Source organism: Hevea brasiliensis, chromosome 17 (assembly GCF_030052815.1).
Source record: "Hevea brasiliensis isolate MT/VB/25A 57/8 chromosome 17, ASM3005281v1, whole genome shotgun sequence".
In the NCBI taxonomy this organism is placed as follows: domain Eukaryota; kingdom Viridiplantae; phylum Streptophyta; class Magnoliopsida; order Malpighiales; family Euphorbiaceae; genus Hevea; species Hevea brasiliensis.
In genome coordinates this window covers 13768404-13780739 of record NC_079509.1, presented here as the reverse complement: position 1 = coordinate 13780739, position 12336 = coordinate 13768404, and the positions used below count along the sequence as shown (strand labels likewise).

At 34.1% G+C, this 12336-nt stretch overlaps 3 protein-coding genes across 4 annotated transcripts; 2 read left to right on the top strand and 1 right to left on the bottom strand.

The window, feature by feature from the left end:
• The first annotated feature begins 2618 nt into the window (after nucleotides 1–2618).
• Nucleotides 2619–5123, top strand: LOC110673043 (uncharacterized). Its single transcript, XM_021836027.2, has 5 exons — nucleotides 2619–2977; nucleotides 3062–3165; nucleotides 3270–3441; nucleotides 3592–3711; nucleotides 4216–5123. The coding sequence occupies exons 1-5, from the start codon at nucleotides 2792–2794 to the stop codon at nucleotides 4903–4905; spliced, it is 1272 nt and encodes a 423-aa protein (XP_021691719.2). The 5' UTR covers nucleotides 2619–2791; the 3' UTR covers nucleotides 4906–5123.
• A 247-nt stretch (nucleotides 5124–5370) lies between these two features.
• On the bottom strand, nucleotides 5371–8857 carry LOC110673045 (homologous-pairing protein 2 homolog). Its single transcript, XM_021836030.2, has 6 exons — nucleotides 8695–8857; nucleotides 8473–8498; nucleotides 7736–8003; nucleotides 7390–7460; nucleotides 5805–5993; nucleotides 5371–5718 (listed from the first exon to the last, which is right to left on the bottom strand). Exons 1-6 carry the CDS (start codon nucleotides 8720–8722, stop codon nucleotides 5620–5622), a joined length of 681 nt encoding a protein of 226 aa, XP_021691722.2. The 5' UTR covers nucleotides 8723–8857; the 3' UTR covers nucleotides 5371–5619.
• Nucleotides 8858–8899: 42 nt separating this feature from the next.
• Nucleotides 8900–12086, top strand: LOC110673044 (uncharacterized). 2 transcript variants are annotated; one of them, XM_021836028.2, is made up of 5 exons: nucleotides 8900–9391; nucleotides 9915–10008; nucleotides 10855–10892; nucleotides 11001–11136; nucleotides 11494–12086. In XM_021836028.2, the coding sequence occupies exons 1-5, from the start codon at nucleotides 9038–9040 to the stop codon at nucleotides 11907–11909; spliced, it is 1038 nt and encodes a 345-aa protein (XP_021691720.2). In that variant the 5' UTR covers nucleotides 8900–9037; the 3' UTR covers nucleotides 11910–12086. The 2 variants fall into 2 exon arrangements, with proteins under 2 accessions (XP_021691720.2, XP_021691721.2); XM_021836029.2 differs by having other exon boundaries at nucleotides 11295–12086.
• Nucleotides 12087–12336: the final 250 nt, after the last annotated feature.

The following is a 12336-nucleotide window of genomic DNA, read 5'->3' as shown; positions in this document are numbered from 1 at the left end:
TTGAAATTAAAACAAGGGATTACAAAATTCTCAGGATAACCCATAATCTGAAACTAAACAACAATTACAAAAGAGAAAAAATAAAAACTTAATCAACAAGAAGAATTAAAACTTATGAAAATAAAAGAATTTGAAATTAAAATAAGGGATTACAAAATTCTCAGGATAACCCATTATCTAAAACTAAACAACAATTACAAAAGAGAAAAAATAAAAAATTAATCAACAATAAAAGAAATTGAAATTAAAATCAGAGATTACAAAATTCTCAGAATAACTCATAATCTGAAATTAAACAACAATTACAAAAAAGAGAAGTGACAGTAGATTGGGCAAACAAGGGAGCTCGGTCCTGTGCATGTCTTTTTTTAGCAAAGATGAAGAAAGCTTGGTTTTTTTATGATGAAATTAATGACGAGAGGTAAGAGTCCAAAAGGAGAAGAATTTGTTTGGGAGGAGAGATGAATCGTATAGGAGGAGAAGATTCGTTCGAAACAGAATAATGATGACCATAGATATAGATGCAGGCACGTGGCTTTATGTGCATAGAGATTAGAGAACGAAAAAGGAGGTACTAGGTGTCGTTGGGAGAAGAAAATAGGATTGGGTATACAGGTGGTCTAAACGGTGTAGTTTAAGAACTTCGTTTCCTTCCTTTTTTTTTTTTTAAATCGATAAAAAAATCAGACGAATTGAAAACTAAAATTATAAAAAACTTACCACATTAAATCAATGAAATTAAAAAACCAAATCAATAGGAATAAAATGACTCAATTCAATTTAATTTTTTGATTTAAATTAAATATTCAATTTAATTTTTTGATTTAAACTAAATATTACTCAGACCTATCTGCAATAGAGATGATCATTAGGAACGTCTAATGCCTATTCAAATGGACGGGACTGTTTAACCTACTTTTTCACGTAAAACAGTTTTCCAACCACATGAGATGAAACTTGTAGAAGTTATTCTTAGCCTTTATTAGTTGCTTTGCACAGCAAAAGGTAATGGAGATTTCCTACTAAACAAGGAACACGCTTAGATAAAGCTTCACAGATGCTCGAAGAATAAAACGGTTGGGAAAGGAAAATTTTCCAATTAAAAATAATGATGGTTAGTTTAGTCTCTTCTCATTTTTTTTCTTAAAAAATTTATTTTCCATTTTCTATAAAAAGGAAAAGAAAATATGAAACATGTTCATTTGTTAATATTTAAAAAAAAATTTTAATTAAAAAAATTATATTTTTGCATAATAAATTTTTATTGTGTAATTTAGTTTATGATAATATGATTAATTCTTCATTGTTATAAATAATTATTTCTTAAAAAATAATTAGATAATTTTGATTATAAAAAAATATTTTTTATTTAAAAAAAAAAGAAAAATCTATATCAGAAAAAAATACATCAAAGTAAATTTTTTTATCAAAAAAAGTTATTTTTTAAACACTTTTAAAATAATTATAAATATATGATATAAATATATTTTATATTGAAAGTAAATAAAAAAAATTATTTTAAAAAATATTTTTATAAAAAATATATTTCATAAGTTATTTACATCTAGACAAACGTGAAACGTATCTGGTGGTCCCAGCTGGCTGCTTCAAAGAAAAGTTCTCTTCTTTGGTTTCTTAGAAATAGAAGCAATTTAAGTAATTTCCTTGCCATTTCTTAGCGAACTTGTTACACGCGCTCAGGTGTTGACTTGCTGTTGGAAACTTTCGCTTGAAAATTGAAATAACAATTTTCAGATGGTGATGGGTTTGAATAAATTAAAAAAAAGGAATTTAACTTAAATTTTTTTTATAATGAATTTGAATTTACATTTATTTCATCACATATTTTAGTATTGACAATTAAATAATTACATTTAATTTTTTTTTTTAATTCAATCATAAGTTAACATTTCGGTGAAAATCAAGACCCAAAAAAACTGACCTGGCCAATTGTTTTGAGCCGGTGAAAATCTCAACGCCCCAAAAGGCCACACACTGTTTATTTAAAAAACAAAAAAAAAGAAAATAGAAATAAGAGAAAGCATAGCTTTCGATTCCTCTCTTTTTCAATATTTTCTTATAACTTCGGCTTGTCTCTTTACGGTTTTTTCCCCTTCTTTTTTATTAATTGGAAAATTCCATTAAAAAGCTCTCAAGGGAGCAGATTCCTCCTTTTTCATTTTATTAAATTCTGCTTGATTTTTTGTATAAAAGGTCAATTTTTTTTTTATATAGTAATTGAAAGCAACATTCTTCTTTTGGATTCTGTTTGTATGCATAGAAATGATTGATGTTGTGATATTTCAATTGAAAAAAAAAAATAAAAATTTTATGTGAACAAAATAAATCATGAATTAAATAAATAAAAATAAAAATAAAATTAAATAATCTAATTTTAAATTTAATCAAGTTAATTGATGGATTTATTTATTTATTTTAGAAAAAGGGCGTCAGGTCACGTGCCTAGAGTCAGGGTGCTTCAGCCTGCAAATGCGGCCTGTGAGAAAACAATGTTTCTTCTTCGGAATTGACAGGCGAACTAAACCGCGTTTTAAGCCTCAATTTGAATAGTCCCATATCCTTATAATAAATAGTCGTACCTGCTAAGGAACCCCAAACACGTAAACGAAGTAGTCAAAAGGGCCCCTCTCGCTCTCGCTCTCTCTCGTCATCACGTAAAGGAGCAAACAAGCTTCTTTGCTTTGTTTGTTTCTCCTCTTTTTAAATCTGAATCTCTCTTTTGTATCCATAGAAGTTACTAGGAGGAGGAGCAGCTGCTAATTAAGCAGGCATGGGAAAGAAGCTTGATGCTATTCTTGGAAGAACCTTCAAGGCCTCCAAATTCAAAGCGCTTGTCAATCTTGCTACTTCTCGCCTCGCAGTTTTCAAGAACCAACGCCAAGTCAGGTGCAATCAAGCCCGCTCTGATGCGCTTCAGCTTCTTCAACAAGGCCACCATGAACGTGCTCTTCTTCGTGTAAGATTTAATTCTTTTTTTTTTTTTGTTTGATATCTCTATTATTTTGTTTGTCGGATTGATTAAATTGGCTTCGATTGACAGGTTGAGCAAGTGATCAAGGAGCAGCATATGTTGGATGTGTATGTTATGATAGAAGGATATTGCAATCTCTTGGTTGAAAGGGTCCATCTCATTGATCAGGAGAGGTTGGTTTGGTCTTTTTTTTTTATTCATTTTCCAATTTTCATGTGTTATTTCGTTGGAGTTGTTAAATGGTTTTGGTTTAATGATGGGCTTCATTCGGCTGCAGAGTGTGTCCTGATGAACTGAAGGAGGCAGTTTCAGGTTTGCTTTATGCGTCTAGCAGATGCGGAGATTTCCCTGAGCTTCAAGAAATCCGCACCGTTTTTACTTCCTGGTATGGGAAGGAATTTGCTGCTCGTTCTATTGAATTGAGAAATAATTGTGGAGTCAATCCCAAGGTAACTTTCCATCTTAAAGAATCAGTCAGAAATCAGAATAGCAATATAAATTCATTCAACGCTGGAAATGCATTCATTCACTAATCTATTTTATCTAACAGTAACTTTATAGAATTTTGGCCATAACATAGCTGTATTGGGTTCCTGCAGATTATACAAAAGCTATCAACCAGGCAACCAGACTTGGATAGCAGAATGAAGCTCCTCAAGGAGATTGCCTCAGAGAACGACATCGTTGTGCAGCTTGAGGAAGCCTCTGGTACAAATGAGGTATGCAGGTTTAATCAAGAAAATTAAATGCATCAATTTCATTAGGATTACTGATTAAAAATTTCAAAAAATTTCACTCATTTTCTATTTTAGGCAAAACTTATGATTTTATCAATTCATCTTTAACTTGTGAGATTTATTTCAATTTTAGCAATCATGATATCTGATTGGTGAAATTATACAATCGCTAACATGACATGCTAATTAAAACAAATATATATATATATATATATATATATATATATATATATATTATTGATAAACTCCATATTTCTCATTAAAAAAAATATTTTTATGAATTAAAAAAATGCTATTCAACTTGAGAAATTTTGGATACAAATGTTCTAATTGCTAAAATTCAAATTAATATTAAAGTATGAAGATCAAATTGATAAATTAAAAGTTCTGATAAAAAATTGAGAATATGCCTAATGGTTTGGATTTTGCTTTGTTATTTGGCCATGTCATTATCATAACATGGCACTAAACATGTGAACAATGCAGGAAAAACTGGATGTAAGCAAGAAGCAGAACCAGACTGAGCACAAGACGTCAACTAATTCAGGCAGCCCTAAGCTGGTTGGCAATTTGCAAATTTCACCTGATGAGATGGAAAAGGATGCCTTCAGTGATTCAGTTAAGACAAGGAAAAACTATAGGGACGTATCTGATGCTGCTCAAGCAGCTTTTGAGTTAGCTGCAGATGCAGCTGCTGCTGCAAGAGCAGCTGTGGAGCTCTCTCGTTCTGAACCCCATGATCCTGACAATCAGAACAATCCAAGTAATCGAGGGAAAAAAGTATCAGATAAAGATGAGTCCATGAAACTTGAATCTGAACACAGAAGTCATGTGTTCCACCATGAAAATGAGGCTACAAAATTGAAGGGTAACAATTCAGCAGAACAGAAGGGGTCAGTAACCACTTCCACTTCAAATTCAGGTCCAATAGAAGAAGACTTGAGGGTATATTCAATGTCGCTGGATGCAGAACACCTAGTCAAGCAGTTGGAGAAGGATATAGTTTTTGATGACAGTGATAATGAAACTCATGATTTGGGATCCAATATAAGGTCTGGCGAGATCGAAGGAGAGGTCCAGGAAGCTGAGAAGAAAATCCCTTCAATCATTCAAGCTGGTCTAAACAAAGAGAAGGGGAAATTTTCTGTCAGGACCAGAGGAGTGCGTGGATACTGAAAAACATGAGCATATTAAGTTTGTGAGTTTTGCTGATGGAGTGGCTTTTTCTCTTCTCCCAGTTTTTTGAATGTAAACTTGTTCATTTTTTTTTTAAATACTGAAAATTTTGTTGGGTTAAAAAGAATAATGCAACTGATGAGGTGCTAAATTTGTACATCAACCGTTTGAAGAGGATTCCTAACAAAACACACTAACACCCCCTATGCTGATATGAATCTAGGACTCCCTAGAACCATATTTATACCATTTTTGTGACCAACATTTCTACATAAATAAAAGAAAATGGAAGGGGAATGTGCTGCCCAAATGCAAGTATGCAACAAAGGTAACCGATTCAGATGCTTTCTTGGTAATTAAATGTGAAAATAATATCAATAATAATTTATCTGAGCACACAGTTTAAGAAGAAAGAAACAGTTCGCCTGTTCAGAATAAGGTGGTCACAACATGATGACAAGCTAATTTTGTTGCAAAGGATGGTACCATTATTAGAAGTGTGACTAGCGGATTCAGGTCTTTTTCCAATCCATTTTGAACCTAAATGACTATGACATCACAAAGTTTGGCCTGGCTGGGATAAAAAAGCACAACTCTATTTCTAGGATGCAGAATATACTAACTTATTAATGTGTTTATGTCTAGAAAAATACCAGACAAATTACATGCCTAAATATTTGATCAAGCGTTTAACTTGTATCTTGTTATATAAAGTCACTGGCCTCTCGCCCGCTTCTTACTATGCTGTGGCAGGTCACTGAATGACTGCAAACTCACACCAACATCTTCATCATATTCAATTCCAAGTTCCTCCTGCAGAAACATGAACAGCTATTAAAGAGAGCTTGGTGCAAGGCCAAATGCAAATGCTCACATGATATGAACCATAAAAAGATAACCTTAAACTCCTTCAGATCCTTAGGTGAATTCTCAGTGATAGCATCCCACAGGTCCTTGAATATCCTTTTACGCCTTCTCCACTGACTTATTTGCTCCGAGTACATTTTCTCAATTGCCTTTCGCTCTTCTGGCCTCACTAGGGTAACTCCTCCCCGCAATTTTACCAATTTGTTCTCCATTTCCATTACCTGATATAGAATTACAAGGTCCTCAGCTCTGTCCATTATTCTTCACAAAAACAACTTTTCTCTTGGTACATTTCACAAAAACAATTTTGAAACATAATTGTAAGGCATAAGGTACACAAGGTATTGAGGCCTACGTACAGGCACAACGCAGAGGATGTGAGGTGCACATTTAGTAAAATGCATATAAAAATTTGTAGATAGTAATAATTGAATCCAAAAAGTCCAAATTTCATAACAAGCCACGTATACTACACAGAAGATAACTAGTTCAACAGAGGTTATATGCATGCTAAAGCACAATTAAATCACAAAATACACAAAGCCAACCTCAAACTAGAATAGTTTGACAAAGATCATGGGCATACAACATAAGAGTGCAAAAAGCTAGCAATCACCACCAATCATAGTTCAATTTGTAGGTAATGACGCTTGAATGCAAAAAAATCCAAAATTCATAACAAGAAATGAGTACTACATGAAAGATAACCAGTTCACAGAGGTTATATGCACACTAAAGCATAATTAAATTGCAAAATACACAAAGCCAACATCAAACTAGAATAGTTTGACAAAAGTCGTAGGCGTACAACATAAGAGTGTAAAACAAGCAACCACCACTTAACATAGTCCAAAACACACAAATCCTTGCTTCTTCCTTTTCATGCATCTCCTTTGAATTAGTTCTTTCCTCGTCTGTAATTTCTAACAGAATAAGAAATGGCTGTTATTTACAATTTTTGGGGTATTGGCACCCTTTAAATAAGGGCAGAAAAAAATGATGTCTAAAAATGATAGATTCAAAATTGAATCTCTGTTTGATGTATTTATACTTATTATTTAATTGCATATCTTAGTTGTAGTTATATTTTTAAAATTTAAATATCTATTCATTTCATGAACTTTGCAAATTTTTCAAAAAAATTTGTATAGCAATAGGCTGTTGCTGTTACTGTTATGCTACGGCTATTACAGGCCTAATTTTGTTATTCGTAATTGCAACTAAGATTTAATTCATGATGGAGACATTACCTTATAAATTTGAGTTTTTCCCATTAGTACCTATTTTATTAACATGAATGACACCATACAATGGTTAAAATCACTACATCAAGGCATGAAGTAACAATACAGCGGAAAAAGAAAAATAGAAAATCCAACTAAGAAAGAGTAAAATAAAGACAAATATCCAAAGATCCCTAGTGCACATAGCAAAGTACCACAAGGGGCCCAGGCGTGCATCTTAGGATGACACCCAGCTAAAAGACCACAAGAGGGGCTTCAACTTGAGCCTGAGTAAGGTGGCGTGGAGCCTAGGCATGTCTGGGTTGCAATTTTGACAACTATGCTTTGAGGCAATGAAATGAAGAAATACTTGAAAAGCATCAATATGATTTACCTCCTTTCTCAATTTGACTTCTTTGTCACGTATCTGTTCCAAGGTCAAATTTGACTGCAAAATTTTAATTTCTGCAATCATGTACATTGATCCTCATATTAGGTGACTAAAAGTCTATATTTCTATGATTTTCCTAACATCCATGAAACTGAAATCCACAAATCAAAAGCTCATATACCTAAGATGTGCATGTGTAAAATGTATGCTAATTGAGACAAATTATATTTGCAGTTCTTTCTTCTAATGTGGAATATAATAGATTCATTATTGCAATGTTTATTCAAATTGTAGAAAGCATAATCACGCTATTCTCAATGTAAAAATATCAACCGTATAAAGGAGATACCTCCCTCAACCTCACTAATTGCTCTCTTCTGATCTTCCAGCTGTTGCTGCAGTTTGGCATTTTCTTCTTTCATATGATTAAGCTCTTCACTATTTGGGATGTCAAACTGATCTTGCCGAGCAAGGTATATCTTTTGCTTGCCATACTCCTTGAAGGAAATCTTCCCACTATCTGCAAGAGTGTCTAGTGCTTTTTGTATGGCTGCCTTTTTAAGATTGAACTTTTGCAATGAGTCAGCTACATTTTGAGAATTTAGCGGCCTATTTTGCTGGACAAAGAGAGATATGAGAGAGAGCAAATGATTGGATTAAAGATACTCTACATGTTATGCTGCTATATTAAAAGTATTTAAGAAGCAAATTTTCCTCTTCAACGTACGTGAATTTGAAGTCAAATGATTTCTTCCTAGATGTAATTATTTTCTCAAAAACAGAAAATAAAAGGAAAACCAAATTGGTGATCGCTATTTTTCCCAATTTCTTTTGGTGTCTCTAAAAGAAAATTTCATAGAAATTATTTCCTCAGCTTCCTATCTGTGAGAAACCTACGATTTCAAAAATGATAAATATTTGCCGTTTTACCAAGAAACAGAAACAAACTAAAGAGAAATTTACAATAAATAAATGGTTATAATTTTAACATATTTTTCTCACAAGATAGCTAGGTAGCTAAAAAGGAGTAAATAAAACCTCAAAGCAAACATTACAATCAAAATCCCCCAACAGAACTAAGCTTACCTCGTTCACGAAGTTAAGCACGATAGCTACAAAAATTACAGCAAAGAGAAGAATTAGGAAATCATAATGAAAAGAAGATTAACAAATTGAATAAGCGAATAAGAACAATTTAAATCCAAATGAGCATGAAAAATCAAATACTGAAGACACTTAGAACATGCAGTTAATCGAACTTGTAAGACAAGGGAGACAGATAGAGAATGAGGGACTTTGTTGAGTTACCTTCGGCGCTTTCAGATTTGGGAGCCATTTGCCGATCGGAAAACGAGAGAAAATGCGCGGGAAAATGCTCTGAAATCTCAGTTGGAGTGATGTTTGGCCAAGGATGAGAAGCAGGCTTGCCTTGTACGGGAGACCTGGTGTTAAAACGACAGCGTGTATCAATTGTTCACATAAAAACGCTGCGTATCCACAGAATTAATTGCTGTTACTACGCTGTCGTTTAGCGTGGTCCAACTACGGCTGCAGGCTGCTATCTTTACCTCCGTGTTCAAAGCTTAGCCAGTTGCCCACTAGCTCGTGAGTGGTGAAAAGTGAAAACCAGACGAGAACGACGAAAAGCGTAATGGCAGCAACTCAAGCTCTTCTCTGCAACAATTGCTACCCCTATTCCTTGGCTGCTGCTACCAAACCGTATAATTCCAAACCATCAATCTCTCACCATTACCAATTGTACAAAAATAAAGAAAACTGCAAAGCGTGGCCTCTCACAAAACCGCTTTTTTTAGATCAGAAGACTGGCTCGAAATTGAAGAACCTCTTCGTTTGCCACGCAGCTCGCCGCAAACCAACCATCTCAAACGCCACTGTCTCCTCCGAGAAGGGCAATGGTTATAATGTAGGGAAAGTGCTTCAAATAATATTATGGGTACTTGAAGGTGTTTACATTTTGTGGCTCTTTCTACTACCTTATGCCCCTGTGAGTATCTCTTTCTATACAGTTTAACATTCTATCAATGGTAGCCACAAAGAATACTGTGCTTGGGAATTAACAAAATTTGACCCGAAGAATTAGCATTTGGTTCAGTCACAAATAGAATGCTACTCAAGGATTGCGTTTTGATAGGGCACTAGAAATCCAATGCTTTGAATTTGAGTTTTTAGCTCTAGTTACATAAATAAAGATTTGAACTTGCATAAGGGAAGATGAAAACATGCTTCGACCAAATTTTAGAGGGAGGTATTTCAAATCCCTTCCAATCAAGTTTTGATCCGCATTTACGAATTTGGTTTCCATTAACCACCGTGTGAATCTAACTAAAGCAAATATATGATGCATGAACGTCATCCAAGTCCATATGGACCATATCCCTTCATTTCAAATCCCCACCTATTCGAAGCCATCCTATAATTTTCTAAGTTGTTGTTTGTTGTGCCTTTCTTTTGGTCATAAATAGAATTCATGAGTTTCATAATAAGATCTTATCTGTATGTATTAACAGGGAGATCCAGTGTGGGCGATCAGTAAGGACACTGTAAATTCTCTCATTGGCCTTTCTCTCAATTTCTTCTTCATCTTGCCATTGATGAATTCCGGTATGTGTAACTGCTGTAGTCACTGTCTGTCAACTATATACTATAAGCCCTCTAGCATATAGCTGGTATCTATATGCTGTAATTCCTGTATTTTTAGGGTCTTAGTCTAGTAAAAATTTTAAATAAATTTATCCGGAGACAAAATATGGATCCATTGGCAAGCCATACGAGGAAGTGATGAAGCATTGGTATTAGTTTTGCTTGTAATTACAATAAATTTTCTCGTAGCATATTCTCTGTGGCATTTATGGTGGGGTGCCATTGCCATTTTTATGAGCTCTCCCATATTTCTAACTAAAGCATTTATCATACCTCTTGATACATGTTGATTAATACAATTCATGACTTTGTCATTTTTAATCATACCATTTCTTTTGGGGAAGTTGGGTGGAGTGTCCTCAATCCATTTTTCCATACTCCTCTTCACCCTCACTTTTTCCCCCATTTTGCCACCTAATCAATAAGATTTAAACTTCTGTCTGTTCTGCATTGGCTTGATGCTTATAACAAAGCCAAAATTGATGTATCATGATCAATGGTTAAACTAGGAGCATCCATCTTAAAAAGAACTGCTGAAGGAATAGTACTTTCTGTATGAATATGATATTCATACAGATGATTTAGATTTTTTTGATGATTGAGTGTTCTTTTAGAAGGCATTTCAATGCCTTAAATGTAGGTATTTATTTCTCTATTAAACTCAGAGAAGGTTTAGTTTTATAACCAACTCTACAGATCAGTACTACATGAAGTTTTTCAATTTTTTATTGGGGGATTTTCTCATGCTATGAGAGAAAAAGCATTCAAACTTTGATGATTTTGGCAATGAACTTTTTGGCAGAGTAGTCGGCATACATCTTGTTGATGCACCAGTGCTTCACCCGGTAAGAATTGTTGGATGAAGTAAATTTGGTTGGTTCTCAGTTTTTTTTTTTTTTTCCAATAATTTTTTGATACATCCCTTTTGATATCAACAATCTTTCTTTCGGCAGGTCTCAGAAGGATTATTCAACTTTGTTATTGGATGGACCTTCATGTTTGCTCCTTTGCTGTTCACAGATTGCAAGAGAGATAGATACCAAGGGTCATTAGATGTTCTGTGGGGCCTGCAGATGTTCCTCACAAACAGTATGTTTTCTTTATAGCCTCTTGAATTGATAGATTTGCACAATATTGGTCATTTGTATACTTTTTACCACATAGGTCATAAATAAAATATATTTGGTTTTGCTTGAGTTTACTACCATTGCTCTTCGTTGGTGATTTTATCTTTTTCTAATTTGTAGTCACGAAGGGGGTTACTTCTCATCCCAAGAGGACCTGATGAACCCCTGAATACATAAAGAACAAACCTGCGATATCAGATAATAGCTTCTCTGTTTATTTTTGTTTTTATTTTTTATGTTTTGGTTTAAGAAATAATAGTAGGACTCCGCTGGGCATTTTGTGCTAACCAAAGTTTCATTATTGCTCATGTGACGCCAGCATTTTTAATACCTTACATGGCTATCCGGCTGAACGAGGCTGATTCTGAGTCAACTCTGAAAAAACGCTCTCAACTGGGCACAGTGATGACAAATGGTGCACCGATAGTGGGGCTGATTGGCGGGTTTGCATGCCTGATTTCTGCGTTCTGGGCTTTTTATGGCAGAATGGATAGTAATTTTGGGAGCATTCCAGACAGATTGGAGTTCTTGTTTAGTTATCTAGGATCAGAGAGGCTGGCTTATGCCTTCATTTGGGATATATGTCTTTACATAATCTTCCAGCCTTGGTTGATAGGTGAAAATTTACAGAACATTCAGAAAAGCAAGGCCAATGTGGTGAATTTTCTTAGATTTGTTCCAGTTGTTGGTTTGGTGGCCTATCTTCTCTGGTTGAAGCTTGATGAGGAACCATAACTTTATGCAGTTCTTTAAATATATTCAAATACAGTAATTTTGTACAAAAATGAAAATTTTGTATCCATGTCTTTACTAGGTGGTAAATGTATTGGATTTCGTATCTCTATTTGTTACTAAAAAGAAAATGTATCACTCCAATTTTATTTATTAGTGAACTTCTTTTATGACTGATAACAGTGAAGCTGAGATAAAGATTGTTGACTGATTTCTTGCTTTTTTCTATTTTCTGATAGTAAATCCAAAAATGGTAATTAGAATAAGGCATAGCTGATATCAGTGGATTTAAGCTGTGGATTGAAGATCTTCACTGACATTATGGATCACACAATGTTCTCATGCAAATCCTTTCTTAGCATGACATTGTAGTGTTACAGTTGAAAGGATGTCGCATCCACATTAATTAAGACAAGGCCATGAACCCAGT